Source organism: Drosophila navojoa, chromosome 4 (assembly GCF_054131105.1).
Source record: "Drosophila navojoa isolate 15081-1374.11 chromosome 4, UAZ_NAV_1.0, whole genome shotgun sequence".
NCBI classification, from domain to species: Eukaryota; Metazoa; Arthropoda; class Insecta; order Diptera; family Drosophilidae; genus Drosophila; species Drosophila navojoa.
Genome location: NC_142892.1, coordinates 20094274 through 20122218, shown reverse-complemented (window position 1 = coordinate 20122218; position 27945 = coordinate 20094274). Strand labels below are relative to the sequence as shown.

At 38.5% G+C, this 27945-nt stretch overlaps 4 protein-coding genes across 5 annotated transcripts; 2 read left to right on the top strand and 2 right to left on the bottom strand.

Moving 5' to 3' along the window:
• The first annotated feature begins 21 nt into the window (after nt 1-21).
• On the top strand, nt 22-7562 carry chrb (charybde). Its single transcript, XM_018101461.3, has 5 exons — nt 22-319; nt 358-1347; nt 6236-6857; nt 6921-7031; nt 7116-7562. The coding sequence occupies exons 2-5, from the start codon at nt 1272-1274 to the stop codon at nt 7207-7209; spliced, it is 903 nt and encodes a 300-aa protein (XP_017956950.1). The 5' UTR covers nt 22-319; nt 358-1271; the 3' UTR covers nt 7210-7562.
• Nucleotides 7563-7802: 240 nt separating this feature from the next.
• Nucleotides 7803-20178, top strand: LOC108650287 (uncharacterized). Of its 2 annotated transcripts, none has more exons than XM_018099406.3 (6): nt 7803-11607; nt 13665-13940; nt 17905-18216; nt 18764-18827; nt 18888-19649; nt 19720-20178. In XM_018099406.3, the coding sequence occupies exons 2-6, from the start codon at nt 13728-13730 to the stop codon at nt 20073-20075; spliced, it is 1707 nt and encodes a 568-aa protein (XP_017954895.2). In that variant the 5' UTR covers nt 7803-11607; nt 13665-13727; the 3' UTR covers nt 20076-20178. The 2 variants fall into 2 exon arrangements, with proteins under 2 accessions (XP_017954895.2, XP_089116654.1); XM_089260528.1 differs by having other exon boundaries at nt 18888-19653; nt 19720-19919.
• A 160-nt stretch (nt 20179-20338) lies between these two features.
• On the bottom strand, nt 20339-23000 carry ppk5 (pickpocket 5). Its single transcript, XM_018099405.2, has 5 exons — nt 22446-23000; nt 22129-22395; nt 21366-21576; nt 20572-21166; nt 20339-20502 (listed from the first exon to the last, which is right to left on the bottom strand). Exons 1-5 carry the CDS (start codon nt 22772-22774, stop codon nt 20342-20344), a joined length of 1563 nt encoding a protein of 520 aa, XP_017954894.1. The 5' UTR covers nt 22775-23000; the 3' UTR covers nt 20339-20341.
• A 1165-nt stretch (nt 23001-24165) lies between these two features.
• LOC108651636 (protein FAM91A1) lies at nt 24166-27590 on the bottom strand. Its single transcript, XM_018101455.3, has 2 exons — nt 25408-27590; nt 24166-25346 (listed from the first exon to the last, which is right to left on the bottom strand). The coding sequence occupies exons 1-2, from the start codon at nt 27302-27304 to the stop codon at nt 24361-24363; spliced, it is 2883 nt and encodes a 960-aa protein (XP_017956944.1). The 5' UTR covers nt 27305-27590; the 3' UTR covers nt 24166-24360.
• Nucleotides 27591-27945: the final 355 nt, after the last annotated feature.

Here is a 27945-nt window from a genome sequence, read left to right as displayed (position 1 = left end):
CTATAAAAGCAGAGGCACATACCGCCGGCCGGATAGTAGCTTTGGAAAACTGCTCCGCCACAGAAGTTGCCGCCCAAGCTCCTCTCTACCGTCGACCGTCGACCATCAACCGTCAACCGTCAGCCGTGTGTCGTCCATCTCTTCCACATCGTATTCTTAGCTGCTGTTGCAAGTTTTTTTCAGCTGGCAGCACGGCGCTCGCTCACCCACACGTACACACACCAACGCACACACGCAACAAACAGCTGTGAGCAGTTGAGTTGAGTTGAGTTGAGCTGAGTTGAATTGAGTTGAGTTGAGCCGAGTTAACTTTTGGGCCGTGTTGAGTTGGAAGAGCAGCTGCAGCAGCAGCAGCAGCAGCAGCAGCAGCAGCAGCAGCAGCAGCGGCAGAGCAACTCAAATTTGCTGCCACTAGCAGAGGGCGCCCTCGTCCGTTGTCGCTGTGTAAGCGAACGTCCAGTCAAGCAGCGGCCGCCGCACGCAACGCATCAGCTCCAATCGACACGCACGGAGACGGAACGACGCCAGCCAACCGCAACACAGCAAGCAGCAATAGCAACAGCAACAACCACATGCATAGACACATGTCAGTGTATATGTGTAGAACTTTAACTAATTCGCAATTCCTTTCCAACAACAACTCAAATTTCGAGTGCTGTGCGTAAATTAAAAAATAAAAGAGAGCGACAGAGAGCGAGAGCGATGCGAGGCGGCAAATTCGGCTTTTTTAGAATGTATTAAAAAATTTAAATGTTTAACTAGAATAACAAATTTAGTTGTTGATACTTTTTGCAATTATTTGTTAAACGAGCATCATAAAGAGAGAGAGAGAGAGAGAGCTACAGAGAGTATGATAGAGAGACAAAGCTTCAGTCAGAAAATTGTGTGCCGTAAATGAAAAACGTGAAATAAAATTAAATACAAGCAAAATCGGAAATTAATAAATTAATAAAAGTTAAACACAATACATACACACATACACAGACATACACACATAAAACACACATGAAAATCAAATCAAATTCTTGTGATTAAAGTGCATTTCTAATACATATATACATAGATATACATATATACACCTTCACACACACAAATACACACATACATACATACTGATTTATGTATGCAACTACTCACAAAAAAAAAACCAACAAAACAAATCGCATCGAAAATCCCAGTCAACCAAAAAGACTTTGAATGCTGCACAAATATAAATCCAATTGGAGGCAACACAGCAAGCGCAACGAGTGAGATATTTTTCCAACTGGGCAATGAAGATGGAAGTGCTCTCAGTACAAAACCACATTCAGGGACAATTCGGCGGCATTGGCACAACAAAAGTTAAAGGTAAGTGTTATAAATCTAGTAGCTATAAGTAGAGTACTATTCTTTCTTTTTTTTTTTCGTGCGTGACAGCATGTAAGTGTGTGTGTGTGTGTGCCTCCTGTAAAGTGTGTGGAAGTTTTAAAGTTTTCGCTGCCCATTGCTGGCAGAACAGAAGAATTAAAGAGAGTGGAAACTACGCTCAAAGAATTTAATTAAATTCAGTTGTTGAATTTGATTATCGAAGATTGTTCTTTATATTTTTTTGCTGTTCTAAGCGCTTTTGTGCTGGGAGAAAATTTCAATAAAACTTCTTTTGCTTTGAAATAATTTAATTTAAAAAGAAAATAAGAAACTTGCGAAATTTTGTCTTTAGAAATGCAAATAAAAGCAACAAATCCAATGATTAATTTATTTTAAATAAAACTAAGTCAGTTTTCTCATGCTATTATTTTAAAATTTTAATTTTTATTAATGAATTTATTAGTTTAGATTTTTTAATTTCGTAAAAATTTGCTTAAAATGAAATGAAATATTTTAAAATCAATGAAACTTTCTTTAACAAAAAAAAAAAAACAAGAGTTTTTAAAATGAAATTAAAACGTTATTGAATTAATTCAGCAACAAATTAAATGATAGCTTTTTTTATAATCTTTATAACGCCTAAAAATATTTACATATCTAATATGTAAAAAAAAAAATAATAATAAAAATATATAAAATATTTAAAAACATACATATTTTTAAATAAGACAACAACTAACACAAAATATTGCATAAACAAATAATATAATATAATTTCGACTTGTGTATACAAAAAAAAAAAAAAAAAAAAAAAAAAAAAAAAAAAAAAAAAAAAAAAAAAAAAAAAATGGGAAAAAACAACAACATAAAATGAAAAACCAAATTGTACACTTGAACAAAATTCTATTATATTTTAAACAAGTATGAATTAATTATAGCGCCCCTTAACATTTTTCAAAAAATTTACGAAAAATTGGCAAACGTTTTCGAACACAAAAAAAGTGATTTAAAGCTTCATAAAATATTCGAAATACGAAATTCCAAGTCTTAATTTGAAGCACATACTCAAGATTAATGCTGGAATCGCACTTCTGACGTAAATGGGTTTTTATTCCCCAATGGTATATACATTCATTATAAATGATGTATTTTTTATTTATTGAAACACATTAGGAAACATTTGCACTACAAATTTTTAATGTGCCTCGAACATATTTTTATACTCATTCCGTTTTGTGTTTGCCTGTTTTTTATGGCCTATTTTTTGATTCAATTAATTTGATAGCGCTTGAGAAACTTTTATCTGATCTTTTTGGGCATACAAATGTAAAATATTCCATAATAAACTGAGAAATGTTTATTGAGAACTTTTTTTATGTATGCACATACATACATATATTTATACAAATTTGTATGTAGGAATTTGTAATATTACGAAAGGCTCTTTACTTTCAAGGTTTGGCAGTTAATAGAATTAGCAGTATTATAAATTGAATCCAAGGGAATTTTCTTCCGGCTTCTGTTCGCCAGCTTAAGTAAATGGCATGACAAATAAAGTGGCTTTGACATGCAAGTTTTCAAGGGGTTGAAATGAAGCGAAATTTGTTTTATGCATTTTTGTGCAACGTGTTTTTCGGTTTTTTGCTTGTTTTTGCGCCTGGGGAGCAGACATATCCTGTTCCTGTGTCTGACGTGCGGATTATGCAACATCCTGTTAATCCCTGTCACTTTAAACTTGGCTAAAATACACACACACACATATATATATAGAGGGGGAGAGAGAGAGAAACACACGGCAAGTCCTGCAAATTAGAACCGAACACGAACCCAACTGGGAACATGAAAACCAGCCCAAAATTCCAGCAGAGGGATTTGTAGAGAGAGAGAAAGAGAGAGAGGGAGACACAGACGTTGTGGAGAGGGGAAGCAGGGAGCAGCAGCAGCCTTATGTTGACGACAACATGCAACGACATGTCTACACACACTCGCACACAAATAAACACAAATGCAAATGCAAATACATGCACATGCACACCTTGCAGAAGCGGCAAAGACAGAGCATGCCATCTCACTCCTCGCAACGGTTCTTTGGCAGTTGTATGTGCTGCATGTGTGTGCGACTGTGTGTGTGTTTGCAGTCAATTTAATTTCATGACTGACTGGGCGCATGCAATTTTATTTTCGAAGGACACCAACACACACACACACACGTAGGCACGTAATTAGTCATGCATATTCATATGCTATTCAATCTGGGAAATCTAGGAACCAAATAATGTTGTAAAATAAATTACTTAATTTCCTTTGAGTGAGCATGCCTGTGCGCTGACTTAAGCAACTTAATTGTGATCTTTATTGTAGGACGGTTCCAAACACTATAAATTTACATAAATACATATGCACTGTATGTATACATACATACATATGTATGTGTGTATGCATTTATAATATGCTTTAAGTCAGCTTTAATTTCATCCGCTCATCAATATTGCTGAGAACCTCAAAGGCTTTTGGTATTTTTGGTTAAATTCTAGACTATTGTGCATTCAGCATATGGTCACACTGATATGCATGTTGCTCAGTTTTTGATTAAAGCGCGAGCCGTACGTACGTACACAAATACATGCATGCATATGTATTTACACATAAGTTGTGTATGGATGCAAAGCATAAATCTCGAGTGTTTTACAACTGCTTTGATTGAGATTTCGATGAAGATTTATCGCGTGGTCAAAGTATCCATTCCAAGGTATCAATCACACTCCATTTACTTCAATCGCTGGACTCAAGGCCAAACGCTATATGCACACACGCACGCATAATCACGCATGCACACATACACACATTTGTATATGCACGCACGCAGTAATGTAAGCAGAAGCTAAAAGAGCTTCCCTTAGCTACTGCACTTTGAGAGATAAATTAGAATGTTCTGTAAAGTAAATGCAAAGCCCTCGCGCTAGCCGCAGGTAGCTGCAGACATGTTTGTGTGGGGCAGCAAGAGACAAGTATAAAATGTATTTACATATGTATGTATGTAGTGTGTGAGTGCGTGTATGCTGATGCTGTTGCTAGGCTGTTGTTACTGTGTTTCTTGCTACTGCTGCTTCTGCTGTGGTTGTGTTGTTTATTGGCGATTTTGAATGCATAAAAGAGACAGCCGCAAATGTCGCGTGATGTGCCCGCAGTGATGAATAAGACATGACAAGGCGGGGGAGACGCTCTCAACAGAATTTACATGCGTGTATACATATGTACGTATGTTTGTGTGTGTGTAATTAAATGTGTATGCGGTCGCTTGTCTGTTTCCTTTTCGCTTTCGCTTTTGACTTTTACAATGTAAAGTTTACACAAACCCTTTTCATGCAACACTTGACAAAACACGTTCGTGTGCATGTGTTTGTAAGTCTATATGTGTGTACATATATGTATATATTTATATGCATAGTATATACATACATATGTATACAGATATTCATTTGTGACAAACGCAGCGAAAGACATAAACACAGAAGGAGAGCCGCAAACATGTGCCGTTAATTTCTTAATTACGCGGGTGCGCCTAGTGCGCTCGAGCGAGATAGCAATATCCATTCAGCCGTTGCAATGGATTGGCCCAGGGTGCGAGACGGGGAAGGCGATGGGTGAGCTGAAAGAGTTTCAGCGCTAATTACATGACATCGTAGAGCGAGGCAAGCCAAGTGGTTAATTTGTGCATATTACAAAGCACGGGACAACAGTAAGATATTTAACTGTTTTTTATTTGCATACTACAGGCACCTTAAATAAACACAATCCAACATAAACACGCACACATGCATATGTACACATATTCCATATATGTATGTATGTATTCCTTAATGTAAAAGATAAACAGAAAAGACAGCAAAAGACAGTGGGAGAAAATGTAAATTATGAATTCAAATGAAAAGCTACTGAAGAAGAAAATGTTAATTAAACGAAAAGAAATAATAATGTTGACATTTCCACATTTGTTATCATAGAGAATGTGTTTACCTTCAAATAATTAGGTAGAACATTTATCAAAACATAATGTCGACATTTCGAGCCACTGTGCGTGCGGCTGCTGTGCTCAGCTTTGGCTTTTGTATTTGTATACTTGAGTATTAAAATAACAGCAAAAGAAATAAAAAGCGTGCAGCCAAAGGCAAACGACAGAGAAGACACATAAAGCAAGGCCTGGCGGTCATTGAAATGAGAAGGAGTGAGGTGGAGCAGGAGCGGGTGTTGTTGAGGGAGGGGTAGAGGGAGATGTGGGACAGCAATAGCAATTGCATAGCACAAGCAAAAGCAAACGCAAAAGAAACTGCTGACTAACGAACGAGCGAACAAAACGGATGGGGGACGGACGCGCAATCGTCAGCTGGAAACGATGAGGCCTCTGGCTCATAAAGCGAAACAAGCTGAGCAAAAGAGGGGAAGACAAGCAAAAAAACCCAAAAAAAACACATTACCTAATGGCTGGTTGACTGCTCTAAGCAGATAGGGGAGGAGAGGAGAGGGGCATGGGTTTGCTGCTTAAGCGAACGGCTGATTTTCCAGCTGTTGTTGCCAGGTGATTTCAAGCCACTCCCCCGTCTGCCCCCGCGCCGTGGAAGCATTGAGTGTGTTTGTCGAGCCTGCGCATAAAGTGTGAGTGCAAATTTGAGCTTGCGCAAGCTCTTCGATTGTGTGAGTGTGTGTGAGACAGACAGGAAGAGAGAAGGAGAATGAGTGCGCATGCAAGGCTTTTGCCGGTGGCAGCGCAGACATCAGCTGTTTTTTTTTGTGTGTCTGCTTTATGCTTTATTCTTTCTTGTGGTCTGCCGGTCGAAATAAGGTGACTAAAGTCTTACCTCTTCTTATGCTCTTTATCCTTGCATTGCAGACTGGACGAGTCCGCTAACGGCACCAGCAACTGCAACAGCCGCGGAGGCGAACGTGGCTGACGTGGACGTTGCGAACGCGGACGTTGCGACCGTGGACGTGGACGTGGACGTCGACGTTGATGTTGTGGATGGCCACCCCGCTTCAGTGCTGCACATGCGTCAGCATCAGGCGCTCTACACCCGCCCGCGCCTTTCCTCCTCGTCGTCCGCCTCCTCGACAGGCGTCGGCGTCAAGGCCCCCGTCTGCCCCATAGCGGCCAGCTTCGATATGCTAAACGGAGGCAGTGCAACCGCCGGCTACATGTCGAACGTGTTGCAGGCAGCACCGCAGACAACAGCGCTGCCCGCCTCTCCGCTGCAGTCGACGCCAACCTCACGCCTCGGCGCCATCGACAATCTGGACGATGTCAACGCGGTTGCGGTGCAGGAGCTGTCGCAGCAGCTACAGGCCAAGCTGCGCGACGCCAAGAGCCAGCATCTGGCCTGCACCGAGGTGACGCTGCCCAACAACCTGATGCAGCGCATTGCAGCCGAAATCATTCGCATGTCGGAGCGGGAGCCGTGCGGCGAGAGGGCCTGCACCATATTCATCGAATTCGAGAGCGAGCCGAACAACGTTAGGTAAGCAATTGATAGTCGGTGGCAACAGCAGTAAGCTAACTCTCCTTCTCTTTCATTCCACAGACGTATTGCTTCGTTTAAGGTGGATCCGGATACGGTCTCCATATTTGAGCTTTACCTAACGTTGAAGCAGGACAAGCGCGGCTGGTCCAGCCTGCTGCCTAAGCTGCTCAAGTGAGACTTTTTTGCCTTTAATATCTTATAAACACTTTACTCACTCTCTCTTTCTCTTTCTCTCTCACGCTTTCCCATGTGTAGATATATAACACGCAGCAATACGATTATGATCAGTCCCGATTTTACTTTGACCAAGAACAAACTCTACTCTCCCAGTAGAGGCAGCATCATATGAGGCATATGGAAGGCGTAGATGTCGATGTGGGCGTGTTTCGATGGTGTACTTTGGATGCTGCACTTAAATCATTACACAAATCCCTCCGAATAAGTAAATGAATGTATAAGACGAAGAACAGCGAATGCAACAGCTCCAAAACTTAAAACGCAAACTCACGTCGGCGTCCTTAACAAAACCCATCCAAAAGAAACAAAAACATACAAAACAAAAATTAATAATTTAAAAGAAACAACAAAACCCATAAAGAGGCAAACTTTGGACCACAATTCAACAAATCCTGCAAAACAAAAACAACAAATCAACGCAACACTAGGAGAAATAATAATACTAATAATAATTAAAACAGAAACCCAACAACAAAAACAATTATGTATTTTGAGACCTACAAAATCCTAAAAACAAACAAACACAAAAACAAATCAACTGCAGTTGCAGGCAACTCAAAACTCTTATTGGACTGACTTTTTGGCTTATAAACAAAAAATGAAACTTTTTGAAACAAAAACTCAAAAAAAAAAAAAAAAAAAAAAAAAATCAAATATTGAAAATATTGTAAACAAAAAAAGGAAAATTGTCACTCAGTGAAAACGGTTGCCGGTTATCCGTTTTTAAAAACAAAAACAAAAAAATGGGAAAACAAAAAACATAAAAAAGGAAAATCTCCCAGAAATGTATAAGAGCAAAAAGAGAGTATTAATCGTATAAGTATATAAATGAGTGTATCAGAGAAAGGATGAATACGAAAATCGAAATATGTACATATATATATGTACATGAAGAGCAACGCTGATATACTTATGGATATGTATGTATGTTTTTCTTCAGGATCTTATTAGGCTATAAAATCTCTATATATAAAACCAATATATATAATAAATATATGGGGGGGAAAACAGAGCAAACAATAAGTAAAAAGAAAAGAGTTGATGCAAAACAACAAAATATATATAAAAAATAATAATAATAAAAAACAAAGTTGATGTGATATTATATAATAATTATGAATATTGAAACACAAACACACACACACACACACACACACACATACTTAAAACATGCAAAATTTGAACATTTGAAAATTTGTTTAAAATATTCTCATGTCTGTTTTTTCTTCAATTTGTCTTAAAAACAATTTTTTTCTTTTTTGATTTCTTCACAAATTTAAACTCCGCGTTTTCTTTTCTTGTGCAGAGTTTCAAACTCTTGCTCTACATTGATATATACAAAATACAGATACATAAATATATATATAAAATATTTATAATATTTGATGTGTTTCTAGCTTAAGATTTTAATATTAAAAAGAAAAACATAAACAAGGCAGAGAATTCAATGTGTGTAGCTGTGTATTTAATTCGTAGTTTAGTTTAAACAATTACATAGAACGAAAACAAACAAGAAAACAAATGGCATTGCATTAAACAATAATATATATGCTTAATATACAGTGGGGCAGCTAAGTGTATTTGTGAGTAAAATTTAAAGAAACGTAAGAGAAGGAAAAACCAATTTGAATGTTAAGCTAAAGAATGGAAGAAATTTGTAAAAGCAAAATGTTTGGGAAAAGAAATCTATAAAGTCATCTGTGTTAATAAATTTTAAAATAATTTATAGCGTAGCGTAAAATACAAATTACAAATTAAAAAATTTATAACTAAAACCAATTCTAAAAGCCGATTTCAAAACTTTTATAGCTGCAAAACAACAAAAAAAAAAGGAAGAAAAACATTTCAAGCCGTAAATCAAGTATTTGACAAATTTAAGCTAAAATACATTTAAATAATTTACATAGAATACACACACACACACACACAAACACGCATGTGCAACAAATAGAATTTATTTATACTTTAATCAATAATAAACACAAAAAAAACACCCAAAAAAGATCTCGCTACATACAAAAATCCTTGCAGCTTGCAGCCTAAAACAAAAAAATACTTAGAAATATAAAAAAGTTAAATTAAACATTTTTAAAACCCAACAAGCAAACAACTAAGACCATAGTTAAAAATATTTCCTCAAAAAATAGAATTCTTATTCCGCAAAAATATACAAAAAATACTGCAAGGATATTTAATTTAAAAATTAAACTAAAAACTCATATTAAAGTAGAAAAAACACACAAATGAAAAATAAAAAAAAAATAAAAAATACGCATTTTCTTTACACTTTGTTTAACATTACGAGCAAATTAAAACTAATAAATATAAAATACACATGTAAATATAAAACAACAAAAACACAAAACGCAATTTCGAAGCGTATTTAATGTATTTAAAGTAAATGAAACAAGTTTAAAACAAATGTGAACATAAAAACTATGCAAGCAAGTGAAAGAAATAGAACCATGAATGTGATCTATTTAATAATTAACAAACAACAAATAGAAAACTAATGCAAAAAAAAAAAAAAAAAAAAAACAGTTGACAAATTTAATTTCCTTTGTTTTTTTTTTTTTTTAAATAGAGTATTAATAAATGTAACAACTTTTAATTTGTAGAGCTAAAAGAAACAAAACAAAAACAAAATAAATGTCTTTTCTTTTTTTGTTAACTTAACGCCAGGCTTAAAAATAATACTTAAAAAAAAAGTAGTACGCAACGCTTTAAATGTTTTTTCTTTTTGTTTTTTGATTTCTACGTTCTTCAATGGATGGATGTATAGGAAAAGCAGAAGAAGAAGATGAAGAATCTTAGACACGTCCAGTGCTCCTCAAAGTATTTGTAAACAATAATGATATATGGTTAAAAAAAAAAGGAATAAAACTAAATACCAAACTATGGATAGAGTTATATATATGTATATGTATGTGTGTAGAATTTTTACATACTCCTATATATATACACGTATATATATATAGATATATATGATAATACGTATGTGTGTGTGTTAAAAGGGAACCAATTAATGCATTCAATGAAAAACAAAAGAAATTTAAACAATAATCAATCAATTAGAAAACGCCTCAAGTAAAAATCGATATATATATATATACATATATATCTAAAGCAAAGAACACGTAAATAAAAATACTAGAAAAATCTTCTTCAAAATATTTTTAGAGCAGAGCACATCAAATACTTAAAAGAGAAACCCAACTCGAAGCCCCTCAAATCACTTCACACATTCCACACACTCATTGTATTAAAACTAAAAACTACAAAATTTAATAATCTTATGTATTTAAGCGATTATCCCACCATGTGATTTAAATACTGAAAAACCTTAATTTCAAAAAACAAAAACAAAAATAATTAATATTATAAAAATATATATTCAAAATTTTTGATGTTGAAATTTGTTTTGGGAAACGAAAAAGAAAAGAAAACGAACATTTTGTTGCAAAGACTCGGATACAATCACAAAAAGTTAAAGATGCCATGGCTAAATCTAAACACTATGCGAGTTTCTCTCAGTGTATTGTCATTTCTTTCTCATCAGACCAAGAAAACACGACGAAGAAGAAGAAAATCTAAACTTAAGTTAACAAAAGTTGATAAGAACTCAATGTTGTAAATCAAGTAGCTATGCATGTATATATATATATATATATATATGTATATATATATACATGGCTAAGTAATGTTTAACAATTTCCATATATTATATCTACAAAAATCAAGTGAAATGCGTTAAGGCCTAAATAAGATGAAGAAGAAAAAGGAAGGAAGACGAAAAAACAAAGCAAATGCAAACAAAACAAAAAACAATATATATTATATATATACAAGTGTGTATGTAAAACAACAACAAATTTAAACTTTAGTAGCGCTTAACAAATTCTAGCAATTTAACAAATTTTAATTAATCAAAATATGACAAAAATATATATACATATATATATATAAACAAAACGAAACAAATGCAAACAAACTGCAATTTCATTTTTCTCTGTGTAAAAGTTGAGTAAAAAAAATAAAAAATGCAAAAAAAAAATAAATTTTTTAAATGTGAAAATCAAACGGTTTCTTATTTGAACGGCATGATAAAAGCTTTTGGTTGCTGTCTCAGCTAAGTTCCCTAAGCAGTGTCACACACTCAGTCAGGCACGCTGCAACCAATAGCAGCTCTCGCTCTAACGCACACTTGCACAACTTTTAGATCCTCTTGAAGCTTTTCAATGAGCCAATCAGCTGAGAGCAAGCAAGCTCGTGTTGCAGCTCGGCTTGAGCCAACTGCTTGTGCGCGCCGCGCAGGCTTCGTCATTCGTTCAATGTTGCTTGGCCGCAGAAGACGCGTTCTCGCTGCACCGTTGCTCAATTCGCCGTGACTCGCGTGTGCCTCTGTTGTTGTTGTCGTCGTCGTCGTAATCATTGCTCTTTCTTATTGGATTTCCGAACGATTGTAACAGACTGAGCTTTTCAAGCGAAAATAATGCTAGTTCTATGATAGGTAGGTGCAATCAGGCTCTATATCATGCCATGTGTATGTGTGTGTGTGTGTATTAGTGTGTGATATGTATGGCAGATAAGCTGAGCTGCTCTTGTCCTTCCAAAATGTCAACGTAATCTCAGAAATCTAGTCTTTTGTTAAGTCTTGTGCATTCACATTCGGTTTCATGTTGCGGCATTTCTTTGAGCCAAGACTAATGAGTGCCTCTCCCTCCCCCTCTCTCGCTCTCTCTCTCTTGCTTTCTGTGTATATGTGTGCGCATAAGTAATTCATATGGATACCAATAAATGAGTCGGAATAGTCGCCTGCTGAGATCGTCTATCTGCACGCGCCCAGCTCCAGCCGCAGCCCCAGCCCCAGCCAGAAGTTGGCTAAAATTAGCTAATCGATGCCAGGCAATCAGCCAGGCTTAACTCCATGCAGGACTCGGCTCAAATCCAATTAGTCAACTTCAAGTAATTGACAATATCGCCCACTAGATAAGTTTCACATTTGCCCAGCTCATAAACAATGGAGCTCAGCTTCAGCTCCACTAATTACATAAAAAATGGAAATTCCATGTGATTGCAATCAAAGTTCTTGACGAAAAAATAAACATTTTGTGAGCTTTTAGATTATCAATTGGTAAGCTATTAATTTAATATCCTTAGTATTACTATCGAAGAGATTCTTAATTATAATGATTATTAATTAATAACAATAATGAGATATAGCTCTCCATAAGCAATTAAGTTTTAAAGGTGCATAAGCTTTTCTAAAACAAAATATCGAATATATACATATGTAATAGATATTATAGATATTATCTATATTTATTAAATAGATTACTATTACATTTTCTGAATATTCTGTTGCAAAATTTAATATTGTAATGAAAAAGTGATTTTGTGTAAAGTGTAGGAAATATTTTAAATATATATACATACATATATGCGTGTATAAATTTTTGTATATTATTAAAGGTTGTAAAAAGATATGCAGGAGTAGCAAGAAAAAAACTAATGTGTTTATCTTAAATTCTTTTTATAAATTTATGTTTATTATTTATTTATCTTATGGTTTCTTCTAATATTCATTTTATTTACTTCTAAATTTTTTGTATACTATTTTGTAGACTATTTTGCTATATACTTTAGTAATATATGTATGTATTATGTTTATTGTTTATTTATTCATTAATAATAAAAGTGTTTTAGCTTTATTTTTTAATACTTATTTAAGCAAATATTATTTATATACGATTTAAACACAAAAGTTGATGAAACATTTATTTTATTTGTCTGTGATCTATTAGTTTATTTGCTTATACTTTACTTTGAATTCTGTATGTGCGAAGTAATATATTTATAATATAATTATATTTCATATAAATCTTCAAAATTATATTTTTGATTAATAATGGCATTCTCCGATTCAAATATTTTTCCACAAAAAACTCTATCAGAATTATAGCATAGTTATTCTTAAAAGAAAAAAAAGCAGAAAACTGCATTCATAACATTTATGCAATCTGAAGGCTGAAGGAGATCCATATGCAAACAGTTCGTGGAAGCGTAAGCCCAGGCCGAGCAGAAGCTGCCTTCCTGAGTGCTGGTGGCCTCCAGATGCAGTGCAGCGATAGAGAAGAAGAGAAAGAAAGAGAGAGAGAGAGAGAGAGGCTGTTCTGGCGAATAACTTGGCCAACTGCAAGGGGCAGGTCTTTCAACCGGGTCGAGAGTTGAGCTTGAGTTTTGAGCTTGTGCAATTTGAACCGTTCGATTAGCCAAGCGTTGGCCAGGGCTCTACCTAGAAGCGGGTCCCCATGTTGTTTGTTTTCGTTTTTTTTTCCAATTTAACTTCATTTCATTTTATGCTCATTTTGCTGACTGGCGGCGCCTGGCGCAGGTACCGTTGGCCCCCTCTTGGGGCCATGACTCACTTTCTGCATGTTTCTTGGCAACTTTTTTGTTGGCATTGCCTGCTCAATTGCCAATTGCATTCCCAACATATCAATTTGCAATTGAAATTAACACCTGTTTGGCCCCACTTTGCCTTGTTTTCTTTTACTTGTTTTTTAGCACGTGCCCTTAACCCTAGACAGCCTCAGCTCCAGCTCCAGCTCCAGCTCCAGCGGGTGCGGCATGGAGCACAGCAGCAGCAGCAACAACAACAGCAACGAGCCCCCAGCGCTCGAGCCAGCGGAGTCAAGTGCCACGCCCACACCCACGGCCAGCTGCGATGAGCCGCCGCCGCCGCCTCCAACTCTGGCCACGCAAATCACCTCAATCGACGGATTCTTCAACCGCAAACGCGGCAGACCGCCCAAAAATCGATTCGTGGAAGTCTATAAGAGCGTAAGTGAGATATATTTTATATTTAAATTATGAATTGTTTAATTTATATTTAAGTGATGAGATTTTATGTATTCAAATTATTAAATTTAGACTTACATTTGAATTATTTTAATTTTATTTATATATGGGATGATATATTTAAGTAAAATTTACTATAAATTAAATTTAATATTGCATGTTTTAGTAGTTTAATTTTTAAATTTAATTTACGCGTAAGTGATGAGGACTATATATTAAATTTTAATTGTATATTTAAGAGAATATATTTTATATTAAAATTTTATACAATTATTTATAATTTTTTGATATTCAATATTTAAATGAAGATATTTTATATTAAAATTTTATTAATATTTATAATATTTTATGTTAACATTTAAATTACAATTATTTTGTATTTAATTTATGTTTGTTTGATTTTTGCTCATAAGCCTTTTCCACTTATTTAGAGTATGATACATACATATGTATATCGGAATTGCTTTGTATCATTTATATTAGACTATTTATTTTCACCTTATATTATTTATTAATATTTATTTTATTTATACTCTTCATTGTTTATGGCTAGGTGGCTGTCTCTACCTTATCTTTTAGTCTTTTATTTTTCTATTATTTAAAATCATAAAATTATTTATTAGGATTTTCAATATCTAAACACATTTAATTTATTAATTTTATAAGTACATAATTGACATTCAAATGAATTACTGATTAAAAACAGTTATATTAATATTAATTGTATTGTAGATATTGTAAAAAAATCGATTAATATTATTCAATGCATTTGCAGTTTCTTTTTATAGTTTTTATAACTAAAATAAGATTTTAAGCTATTCTTTTTCTGTTTTTGCGTAATAAGAATTTGCTATTATTATCTGTCATGAATTCTATATAACAGATTGATTTAAGATTACTACATATTTATATTTTAAAATTTGTTTTTTTTTTTTTTTTATTTATTTTTTTGTTTTATGAGCCTAATCTCCTTGAAAATGGCATGCTATTAATATAATTTGATATAATAGGCAATCTGCAACGCTGCATTCCATCTGATAAGGCAGAAAGTGTTTTAGTTCATATACATATATACATAAATATCTTGGTATATCTATTATACATTTAACTTATATCAATAATTTGTATAGCTTCTATTTTAGTTCATCGTTCTATAAATAGGGTTTCTACTTTGTCTTTCTCTTCGTCTCGATGTTCCTTTTCGGTTTGTCTAGTTCGCGACGCGCCCTAGCTAATGCCAATGCATATTAACACTCTCTCACACACACACACACACTCACACACACACGCACACTTGCACACTCATTGTAATTAGGAATTTGCGCCTATTTGCGTGCTGCGTCGTGTCGCGTCGCGTCGCAATGGGTTATCAGATTGGCAGGGGGAGCGGGGTGGTGGGGTGCTGTCGAGGGTGCCATCAGGCATCGATGGGGCTCCTAATGCGGCATTTTATGTGCCGTGTGTTGAATTGAGTTTTTCGGATTTGGTTTTTGCCATATTCGTCATATTAATATTGACAACGAGTGTTTCCGCATTTATTTCACTTGCCTGTGTCTGTGTCTGCGGCCACGCCTCCCCCGCCACACCGCCCACTAGCGAGACAGTGGAGCTCGTCGAACGTTTTGTGCTTTTAACTGTCATTTTCATAATTTCTACATTTTTGAGCCCAGTTTGTCGGCACACACACACACACACACACACACGCACACGCACACACAGACACACATACATTACTACGATTACACAGCCCACGCGTCAGCCTCTAGTGACGCGGGCCCAGGCAGTGTTTGAGTGCAGAGGGAGTCGAGGGGCAACAGGGGCAGGTGTTGGCCAAGTACACACAATTGTACTTGGGGCTCTCTGTGAGAGCCGTTTATTTTGTCGGTGTGAATCGAATAATTTGAATAAATATTTTGTCCATTGCCTTTTGCGGTATTCTCTTTTTTACTTACTTTTTTTCTTTCTTATTATTTTGATTGTTTTTCGGGAAATATGTTAGCTGACGACGCGATTGGGAACTGAGTGCTACTAGAGACCTACACTTGAGGGCTTCTTGGATAGGGCTAAGGAGAAGAACTATGAGAGGAACTTGAATATAAACATGAATAAGGTTATTGATATTTCGGATATGGTAATATAAGTAGTTGCATATATTGTTATAAAAGTATCTGAGTCTGAGGATGAGCGCTGTTGGAATCTTCAGATTATTATATATAAAGGAAAAACTCATCATAATTTATAGATCTCATTTTAGTAAAGTCGCTTAATAGTACAAATGAATATAGAATATTAGGAGAATCTGAATGCTAAGTATATAGAAGTAAAGACGAAGGAGAGGGTACGAAAAGTAAGGGAGAGCGAGAAACAGTGACCGTTATATAGACAAATAATGGGAGCGGGACAGAGAGAGAGAGAGAGAGATAAAGACGGTTAATAGAAGAAAAAGGGAAATAGTGAGAGAAAGAGAAAGAAATAGAGAGAGAGAGAGAGAGAAGGGGTGAAAGAGACAGAGACAAAGAAATGGAAATAGATATATATATATATATAGAGAGAGAGAGAGAGAGACATTCCAAAAAATATATATTGAGAGTCTCTCTCTATCTTTTCTCTATCTCATATAGAACGAGATGCATACAAAAAGCCTTTCATAGAAAAAGCGACAACAAGTCAGATAGCAACGAAAAGAGTTGTAAAAGAAAGAGTACCCAGAAATAAGAACACCTGGATATGAAATGAAACTGTTAGCTCCAAAAGTAAAGCCTATAATTTCTTGGAAATCAATAAACCAATCTGCAGTATACATTTCTGATACTCTGCTCGTGCCTACACAGTAAAAGAGATCGATCATAATGGCATAATTTTCATTCAATGGATAGGCTGTTGCATTAGTTTCGTGGCGACCCTCTCTGACCGCCATCAGCCGCCCGTCGAATGCGACGATTAAAAGGAACGAAACAACTACAATAACTTCTATATATTGTATTTAATCATATAAGGTGTGTGTACTTATATGAATGGCTCTATATATGCGGGTGTGTATGCGTGTGCTCATACGCTTATCTCTCTCTGTGTGTGCATGTGTGTGTGTTTTATTGTGTGAGTGCGACAACTGATCAGGTAAAGCCAAACACGTTTCATTGTCTTTTTTTTTTTCAATCTTTTGGAGTAATTATTAATTATAGATGCCCTCGAGTCGTAACTATTTTCATATGCTCTATAAAGGTTTAGTTGATTTTATGTGACATAATTTTTAAATATATACATATATACAATATACAATATATATGTTTGATCTATGCGATTCATTTAAAGTATTTTTGATAAATTGTAAAATATTTCGACATTTTCTTCAAGACTTTCGTTGACCATTTGTGGTAAGGGTATTCAAAAGTTGGATTTCCTTTTTGTTTCTGAGTGGTTTCTCTTTTTTTTTATTTGGTTTTTATTTTGTTTATGCGCTTATTTTTTTTTTTATTTTTTTATTATTGATTTTGATGCGTGAACAAAATTTAAATAGTGACATTTTGGGCCAACAATAAACATTAACAGTAATTTCGGAAATAATAAACTGGTTGCGACTGTTTGTCATAAATCCGAAACTATGACAAAAGCAACAAATACAACAACAACAACAACAGTGGCAACAATTATAACAACAACAAAGACAACCTCAAGTACAGCAATGCCAAAGAAATTCAATAAAACACCGCCCACAACTTTCGAGGGGTCTGCAAGAAGAGATTACCAATAATTTAGCAATAGTCGAGACTTACAATATAATCCCTATAAAAATAAATACTTCAAATGATCTCATTGCACTCAAAGTTTAACCAGATCTGAGTTATTTCCGCTATATGAAAAGATTTCTTATGTAACTACTTTATCATAAAAGTAATGGCATTTATTGTCTATCATCTATTCATCTATTATCTGTCTATCTTATCAGACTCAGCAGTCACCTCAGGCCATCTTCACCAGTTTCAAATTGGAAAAAAATGATCCATCCTCTGGCTGCGGCTTGGCAAGTTCCGCAGATGCAGCCGATGAGCGGCCCACTGCCTTGAGGCTTGGGGCTGGCGCTGGCGCCGAGGAATCGACTGCAACAGATCTCACACCTAGTCGTAGCAGAAAGAGAGCCCGCGTTTGGACTGTGGATCTACACAGAAGCTCCGCAAATGTGCGCAGCGCAAGTCCTACTGAAAGAACGAAGTACGCTTCGACGAGGGAGTTACCTAATAGGGATGGATCGCCAGTTCCGGTGAGTGAAACAGAATTTCGTTATTCTCTTAAATAATATATAGAATTATGTTAGACTTTATTTCAGAGTTTATATACATATATAAATAGAGAATCATTTATATATTTTTAAAAATATTTTAAAAGTTTTGTAACGCTTCCAAGACAATTCCTGTGGCAGCTCTATCATTTTTCAGATTTATTTATATATTATTATTATATTTTATTTCGATAGGACGCAACTTTCCCAGTGACATTTTTATTTAGAAAACTTTTATTTTTGCAGAAATAGTGTTTTAAAAGTATTTTTCTAAATTAGCCTATACTAAAGTATATTTTACATATGTATGTATAGGTAAGCATATTCATATATCTATAAGAATAATACTAGGAATTTTAATAGACCTTGACAGCTTGACTGTGAATATAGATCATATCTATGTTTGCGTTTTTAGTAATTATCTGATTAGATGATTAAATCTGAAAAATATATCCTATATTAATATAACATTATTAACGTATGTACATATATAATATTCCTACAATAATTTATTTTTCCGTCATTACAGCTGATGTTTAGTACGCCTAGCACACAGCAAGCTGCAGTCAGCAAGTCCGTGGAAAGAGTTTCTGGTAAGTAGGCCCTATATACTATAAATGATATAGATTTTCTAGAAATATTTCTTCTTTTAGTGGTTCGTGCAGCGGGCACCTTCTATCCAGAGAACGCCAGCTCAGCTCAGGCAGCGGAGCTCTCGGACAACTCCGGCAGATATGGGTCGCTGCCCAGCACAGATTGCAGTGCCGATCAGCCGGAAGATCTGAGCATGCGCACCGGCGCGGCGGTAACAGCGAATGGGCGTGGCGAGCCGGAGACGAAGCTGCTGCAGTTCAAGCAGCTGCTCGACCTGTACCAGCGCCAGGTGCTGCTGCCCAGTTTCCTGGCTGCGGCCAGCCAACCCGCAGCGCTGGACATGCGCATGCTGCTGGAGAATGCGGCGCAGCAGAAGATGCTGCTGATCAATGCGGCGGCAGCGGGCGCCGTAGCAGCAGCAGCGGCCGCCGCAGCAGCCACAGCCACAGCCCCAACGGGCGCAGCGGCAGAGGAGACGTCGCCAACAGCTGCAGCTGCACCAATCGCACCAACGTCCGCTCGCGCTGCTGGTAAGCGGGTCAGGGATCAGGACATACCCACGGGCTACCTCAAGTTCCGCTTCAACGAGGACTGCGGCTTCGAGCGCTGCGGCTATCGCAATCACCAGTCGCACTTCCACTGCAACCGGCGCGACTGCCACTACAGCTTCTGCGACAAGACGCGCTTCGTGCAGCACACGGCGCGGCACGAGCGCATGGACAGCCTCATGGGCGAGGACTTTCGCCAGTACCGCGCGAACATGCGGTGCGGCGTGCCGGACTGTTGCTATGCGACGCAGGCGGCGGCAGCAGGTGCGACAGGTAGGTGGGCAGGCGAATCCTCCGCGCACTCTCACTTCTCCTGCTAATCCGAGAATCTCTTCGTTCACAGACGACAGCCTGGGCTTGGGTGCGCCCAAGAAGTCCTCGCACTTCCATTGCCGTAAGTGCGACTACGTCTGCACCGACTCCAACAAGGTGGTGGCCCATCGACGGCTGCACCTGCGACTGGAGTACGTGCGCTCGGCCGGCTTCCGGAAGATCGCCAGCAACGAGCCCTGCGACTCACCTGGCTGCACCTATGCGCTGCGGCACACGCACTACCACTGCACCACCTGCGATTGCAGCGTCCTCTCGCGCGCTCAGCTCGCCTCGCACCGCCACCGGACACTGGGCCAGGCCGCCAAGCAGCTGGCGGAGGGTGCCGCAGGCTCCAGCTCCGCACTGGACGTCGAGGCATATCCCTAGGCCAGGGGCTCTGCAAAAGCTACAGAAGCCATACAAATCCAAATGCAATATGTAAATTAGATCAAATTAAATGAAGCTAAGTGAAGAGAACTAAAACTTGAAAGAGGAATGAAAACAAAATATAATAAATATTAAAACTAGAAATATATAAAATATCTATAGACATTTCATTTAATATATTTATATAAATTATAAAATATTATATATTTAATTTCTATTAATTCTCTTCTGTTTCTCTTTAATTTCAAGAGTTTGCAATTTTCATTTTAATGTTCGTCCGAGTATTGCATATGAACCCGATCTCGACGATTTAGCGAACAATGCTGTATGTACTGGAAGAGTGAGCGCAGAAAGATAAAATAGAATAGTTCCGCCAGGAAAACTACACTGAACCCAAACATCAGGCTCATAATGCCTCCAGTTAAAGCTAAGACAGAAAATATATCGCAATATTAATTTATAGTATAACAGATTCTTAAGATCCAGCTCTACTCACACATGTATTCCGTGAGGCCCGTGTAGGAGGATCTCACATGGCTGCGAAAGTAATTGTCGGCGTGATAGAAGTTAACGATCGCCAAGTTCTCAACAATGTAATCCGTTGAGAAGTTTTTCAAGAAATCGCCCTGAGAACTAACGCTCTCTTGCCGGAAAGGAATGATGGGTATGCTGAACGCATTGGGAAAGTACGTGACATCGTGACAGCCAGTCAGACAGAGCTCCTTGCACTCCATGCTCTCGCCGTCCGCACTCCCGAGCTCCGCCCGATTCACGCAATCGAAGTGGGCGACATGGCAAACGGTGGCATTGCGATAGATCAGGGGCAGGTAATAGGGTATGCAGTCGCAGAGCCTCAAGAAATAGGTCGCATCACACTCTGCCTCGCAGTTGCGCCGTGTGTAGTACTTGTAGAAGAGGAGCTTCTGCTCATCACTGAAAATGCATTGTCGGGTCGTGGGATCGATTTGGCGTATGGATGGGACAGCTTCATAGCTATTCGGCACGATGCGATAGTTGGTTTCGTGACCTATCATGATGGGTAGACCAGATTCCTTCAAGCGCGGCTGGTCGATGGAGTTGTATAGGAGTACCTAGGGAATGAGAGAGTTCCTTAGAATTAAGCAATTAGTTTATAAAAATATAAGTTTTATAATGGAGCATTAAAATTTTAAAGGATCAAATAAGTCTGATTACCCTGATCATGACTAATATTTAACTAATACGCTCATCTCAATTCTGTTAAGATATACGATGTTCTTATGTAGTATTGATTATAATAAAAATCCAAACCTTAAATCCTTGTCCATTGGTTGAGGAGCAATAATACTCGTCTGTAAGCCCATTTAACACGATTTGTAAACCATTATAAACGCCCACGCCAAGACCTGGACGTGGATAATACCCAGCAGGTAAATATTTAGGATAGCCCGTGATGGGACTCCAATCTACAGCAATATCCGAAAGACCCTTAGAGGATGTGTAATCGCGGAGTGTAGAGTCACTGAATAAAGCTAAATTATTATTATCTCAATTTAAAGAACATTTCAAATAAATTATTTGACTTTAAAATGACTTGTTTTACAATATAAAATGTAATAAATAATATATTAGTAAAAATAAATTATTATTATTAACAGAATATTAATAATTTATAAATATCAACAACATTTATTGAACAAACAAATTTATGAAAAAAAAAAAAAATGCACAAAATAAAAATAATGAATAAAATTAAAACAATAAATATATGCACACATATATACAAAGTACTTCAAATTCAGATAATAAAGTTAAACATAATATGAAAAGTATTTATTATAAACATTTAAAATATAAATAAATAAATAATTAAATTAAAATAATAATAGAAAATAATAATTAAATTCAAATAATAAATTAAAGCATTATTTAAAAAGTATTTATTTATAAATATAAATATACTTATAGTCAAAAATAAAAACTTAAGTAAAAATCATTTTGATTTAATATAAATATTCACAAAATTAATTATTCTGTGCTTATTCCAAAATGTTTGGTTCACGTCATTTCCCACCTGTGCTTGTATATATAATACGGATGTAGAAAATTGAAGACGCAGCAGAGGCCTTCGTCCACGTAGATCTCCCGGAATAGATCCGAGCAGGGCAGACTCTGCTCGCCAAATTTGCAGGAGACCATCATCTCATCGCACTTGTGCGAGATATTGAAAATGAAGTTGGCAAACGAGTTGCGCTTGAGGCGCGGCCTGAACGACCTGAAGCGAGTGTAGTTGAATTCCTGGTTGCACGCCTTCTGCAGCATCGCGTGCTCCAGCGAACCACTAAGGGAACGTGAGTATTCAATTTCCAGATATCTATGGGAGCTACGCACCTTTCAAATGTGGACACTATGGAGCTCTTGGCCTTGTTCATGCTGCACACAGTTATCGCTGGGAAGGGTATGCTCTGTATCGCCGTGACCGTTGGGCTAATGCCAATGATCACTGGTGTGCTCTGCCACTTGTGGAACACGTTCACGGCCAGGTTGATGGCCACATAGACAGCCACTATGAACACCTTGACAAAGTAGAGCTGCACCCAGCCGGGCAGCTCTTTGTTCCACACATATTTCAAGCCCTGCAAGGATGTGTTCCGCAGAAATTCCTTCGACCTCCGCTCGAAGCCTTGCCACAAGAATTTCAACAGTTTTCGTAACCACATTTTCGACGAATCGCAGACAAATCTCTGCTACCGGCTTAGTTGCCTCCTTATATAGGTGAGCAATACGTTTAAAGTGATTTTACTAATTGATTTGCTTTTTCTTTTGTAAGTATTAAATTGACGTCTAATTATACAGTTCTTAATGGCTTTTAGGCATAGATTGAAGAATAAAGCTCAATAGTGTACCGTACGTTAAGTGATTGAGTTTGTATCATTCGCGTTGGACTAGTCTGTGTTTAATTACTACAATTAATAGCTGTACATACACTAGAACTTCTATTACTCAACTTTATACTAGGCTTATATTGGCTAAAATATAATCTATTCATATATATATATATATATATATATATATATATATATATATATATGTACAAAACTATGTATAATTCTATACAAATTGTTTAAAGCAAAGAGAACATAATTTTAAATTTGAATCAAATTAATTTTTTTAAATGCTTAAGTTTTTCAAGATTTGTTTCTTTATATTTGAAATTTTTGAGAAGTAAAATTCGAAAATAATGCCTATACCCTATCCTCATATGAGATATATGTATAATATATTTGTAGTTCTTCACTCAATAGGGTTTAGGGATAACATTGAAGGGAGACAAAATATATGCATGAGCTATAAAAATGGCTGAAATTTAAGTAAATTTTGTTAATAACTATAATTCGCTTCAGTTAGTAGAGCTTCTATTCAAGCTCGTATATAAGTTTTTATGTAAAAAGAAAAAAAATGGCAATAATATATATCATATACATAATATAAATATTAAATGACTCGTATTGGTCTTGGCCTAAAAATATATTGAATTAAATTAATATTTATTGCCCTATTATGTCTTTCAATTATATTATATTCCCGTATATTCACCTTGCAGTTATTTTTTACACTCTGAATTCGTGGCATTTCAACTGGGCTATATAATATTTATATACAGTAATGGAACTACCCCAATGACTCACTCTAAAATTAATTTAAAAAATAGATTGCAATTGATTTCTTATTAACAGTTTTTCATTATAGCTATATGCTATAAACCCCTCGCAAACCAATATAATAACTCATAAGACTTTCCTTATCTTCCCCATAGTTTTACCTGATTGAGCAAATATATAATATATACAGTTATACATCCACATTTTACAGAATTTTTTAAAATTGCATTTATTCAGACATACATATTTTATGTTAAATATATATGTATATATATACGCTTGTGTATGTGTGTGTATATGGTATGTTAAGAGTTTGCAGTGCCTCTGATTGCAGATTGCCCCTCGGTCTAACTTACAGAACTAATAAACAACGGAAAACATGCAGGCAGGCGGGGAATGGGGGAATGGAACTGGGTCTAACTTTTAGCGTTTAGCGGACTGATAAGGTATTTCTATATAAATATCTATATAGCTCTAACTGTACAAGGCCCGGGGCAAAGCTGATAAACGTGTGTTAAGCAAACACAGGCTAAAACATACAGAATGGGACAGAAACATACAAACAAAAATACTTGTACGCTGCACTGGGCAAAAGATTTTGGGTCGGGCCGCAGGAATGCATGAAGATTAAGTTTGGTCGCCCTTTAGCGACCGTTCCAGTAGCCAACGCGTCCGTTCTCAAAGGCCAAATTGATGCGCGGATGGGGCAGCGCCTTGCCCGGCTGCAGTGGCTCTCGCAGCTGGGCGGGCGTAGACGGATCGTCCTCGAACAGCAGGCACTGACGCACAAACTCCAGGAACAGCTGCTGCGCCTGCTGCACCGCTGCGGGCAGCGCTTGCAGATTGGCATCGCTGCTCAGCTGGCGTACGAGCTGTTCGCAGATGCGCGTGTTCGTGTCCACATCGAAGAGCGGCACACCGAAGTTCACATCCAACAGCGTCCACTCCTCGGTGTTTGGCTCCGGCTCGGCAGCCGCATCCCCAATGGGCATTTCCACAGAGCTCTGCGAGAGCAGATCGCCACGACTGCTGCTGCATTTCGCCAGCTCGCTGGCCAGCAGCTGGGTGCAGTCCGCCGAGGTGTATTCGTTTGCTGGCCCATGCTCGGGCGTCGTGGCGAAGTGGTTCTCGTCGGGACTCTTCAGCTGAAAGCTTGTCAGCTGATCATTTGGCACACTGTTTGACTTGCTGGCGGGGGCGACGGCGGCGCCCTGCGTCTGACGCTTGCGCTGCGGCAGCTTCAGCTTCACCGGCAGCTCGTACTCCTCGCAGCCCAGATCGGGCACGCCCGTATTCAGAAATGTTATGTAGCCGCATTGGTGACGCAAATCCAAAAGGCTGGCCAGCTTTTGCACAGCTCGATGTGTGGCCCACTTGGCCTGACCCGCATCGGTGGCCTGGAATGGAAACGATTCGTAATGCAGCTCGCCAGTCGTACGTATGCCATAGCCCTGCAGCAGGATGCAGCCGTTCTTTAGCTGATCGTTCAGATTGCGAAAGTTCTCCGAGTTGAGCACATAGGCGTCCGAATGGAGTATGTTCACCAACAGCTTGCCATAGCCCAGGAAGAGGCGTGGCAATGTCTTGAGCACCGTGCCGCGACACAGCAACAAGCTGGGCGGTCCGTAGCCTGCGGAGAGCGCAGTGAAATCAAGTTAGACTCCGACTCAAGTGGGCAACTCGCTACTCACCCGTGATATGGTTGTAGAACAGCTTGCTCCACATGGGCATTGCGTCGGAGCTGCGCACGAACTGTCCGAAAAACGGAATGCTAAACATGTGACTCAGCGTGGCCGTCAGCGGCGTCGCCGATACAATGAACTTGTACTTCTTTTCGAGCACGCGGTCGCGCGTCTGCCAATCAAGGCCCTCCAAGCACTCCAGTCGCAGCAGGTCGAGTCCACCCGGCAGCAGTGGACGCAACGAGCAGATGGTGGAGCGTAAGATAACGGCGTGCGCGAAGTAGCGGGACACATCGCCCTCGCCCTCAGCGTCCAGCAGAGAAACCTGCTCCAGCTCGGCCAGAAAGCTGTCCAGGCTCTCCTCGCACAGCTTGCCTACCTCGAACATGGTGACGGCGTGATTCTTCAGGCCAGGCGATAGATTGCCCATCATCAAGAATGCAGTCAACGTGGAGTCGAACAAGAAGCCCACGCGCTTGCCGCTCTTTGGTGAAGCACCAACTGCTGGTGCTACTGCTGCTGCAGCTGCTGCTGTTCCAACTCCTGGTTTTGTTGTGGTCGTGCGCTCGCTGACCTCTTCCAGTTCGGAGCTAAGCTCGTGGTCGTCGCTGTTGTTGCCATTGTTGTGTGCGGGCGCTGTGGGCGTGGTCAGGTTGGCAAAGCTAAAGTCGCTAGTGTTGCCATCGGACGAGAGATAGCCAATTGAGCTGCTGTCTTTGTCTTTGTCCTTCTCCTTGTCCTTATCCTTCTCCTTCTCGCTATCTTTGTCCTTCTCCTGCTTGGGCGTCTTGGGACTCGACTGTTGCTGCTGCTGCTCGAACTCGAAGCTTTGAGCGTACATGTTGTAATTGAGCGGCGTTATTTGAGGCGTCTGTGGCGGCTGCTGCTCGTTGTAGGCCGCCCAGCTGGCGTGATGCTGGGCCGAGTCGTGCTCCGTCTGCTTGCGCTGAGCAAAGCCGAGCCGGCAGATGAAGCTGATCGCCTGCTTCACGCTATCCAACTCCAGTTGCAGCATCTGCGCCAGCTCGGCAATGCTCATGTGCTCGTCGGCGCTCACGAAGATCTTGTAGAGCAGATTTTCAAAGTAATCGCCGCTGACGCGATTCATGACAAAGTTGCGCAGCGGTGGAATGCAAATGCGATCCTCACCGCTAATCGGCACATCCAGATAGATGAGTCCCTTGCGATAGAGGCTCTGCACTACCTGATAGTCGCATTTGCCCGCTGGCTGGGCGCCAAAGTCGATGAGATCGTCCAGCAGGCTGCGCTCGCCAGGTGTCACGAGGTGTATGTCCGACTCCAGGACGTAGCCAATGTCTAGGCGCCACCAGGGCTCCATGTGAATGTGCACGGGTAGACGTGGCAGAAAGTCCAACGGGTTCGGTTTGGCACTGAAGAGCAGCGTGCGCGGCGTGTGGGTTTTCAGTTCGCTAATTAGCGCCAGATACTCATTGCGTCCAATGCCCAGGACTCGCAGACAGTCCGCAGCTGTGAAATTGGGCAGAGTGTCGTAGCTCTTGTCGCTGCGCAGAAGCTGGCTGAGCACGTCTAGGTAATAATTGAAGGGCGTCACGCGGAGACCCTTAGTCACAATATCGGCGAGATGATAGGGAAAGACGCCCAGGCTATTGATATTCTTTTGGATGAGCAGCTCGTAGTAGCGCTGCTCCTGCCGAAAAACCTTCGAGACGAGATTGCCTCGGAAGCGAAGCTGATTCTTCAAGCTGTAATTGAATACGTATTTCTCATAGTCGCGCTGGTTGTTATGCAGCACGGAGCGCAGATGCACTGGCAGCTCCTGCCAAGGCACATTTCCACGCACGCACTGCTGCAACTGCAACTGGCAGTTGCCACCCTCTGTCGCCGTCGTCTTTGTCGTTGACGTTGACATAGCCATCGACGTCATCCTCTCTCTCCACCTGCGAACGCTTTTTCGCTGGTTTGTTTACCTGTCGCAGTACTCAGTTTAGTTGTTGTGGCTGCCTCTTGATTGTTTTGGCCATTACATGTTGTATTTTAAACAGTATGGAATGTATTTGCTGATGTGTTTACTTTCTTTTTTACGTTTGCTTTTCGCTTGTTACGTTTTGTCGTTCTTATTCTATTTTGGCAGGCAGGCAAATGAGACACAGCTGATAAAAACAATCGTCTGACTGGCAGCTCACACTCGTACGCGCGCGTCAAGCAACACTGGATTTTAAAAAATACTGCACTCTGAGTGGAAAAATACAACACCCTTTCTCGAAAAGGCCACACAGACACATGGGTTTGTTTGAAAACATGCAAGTATGTTGGACAATTTCGTAAATTACATTTGAATGAAAATAAATAAATAACCATAACTTGAAAACTGAGAATTTGTATTAAGTATTATACAATACCATATATTTAAATACTTTAATTACATTTGAAATAAGTACCAAATAATGAATATATATGTGAATGAGAAATTTATATATCAATGCAATAATTAGTATTACTTTTAAAAGTATTACAATTATATATCATAATTTACCAACAGCATTCTCTCCAAGAAGAAAAAATCTT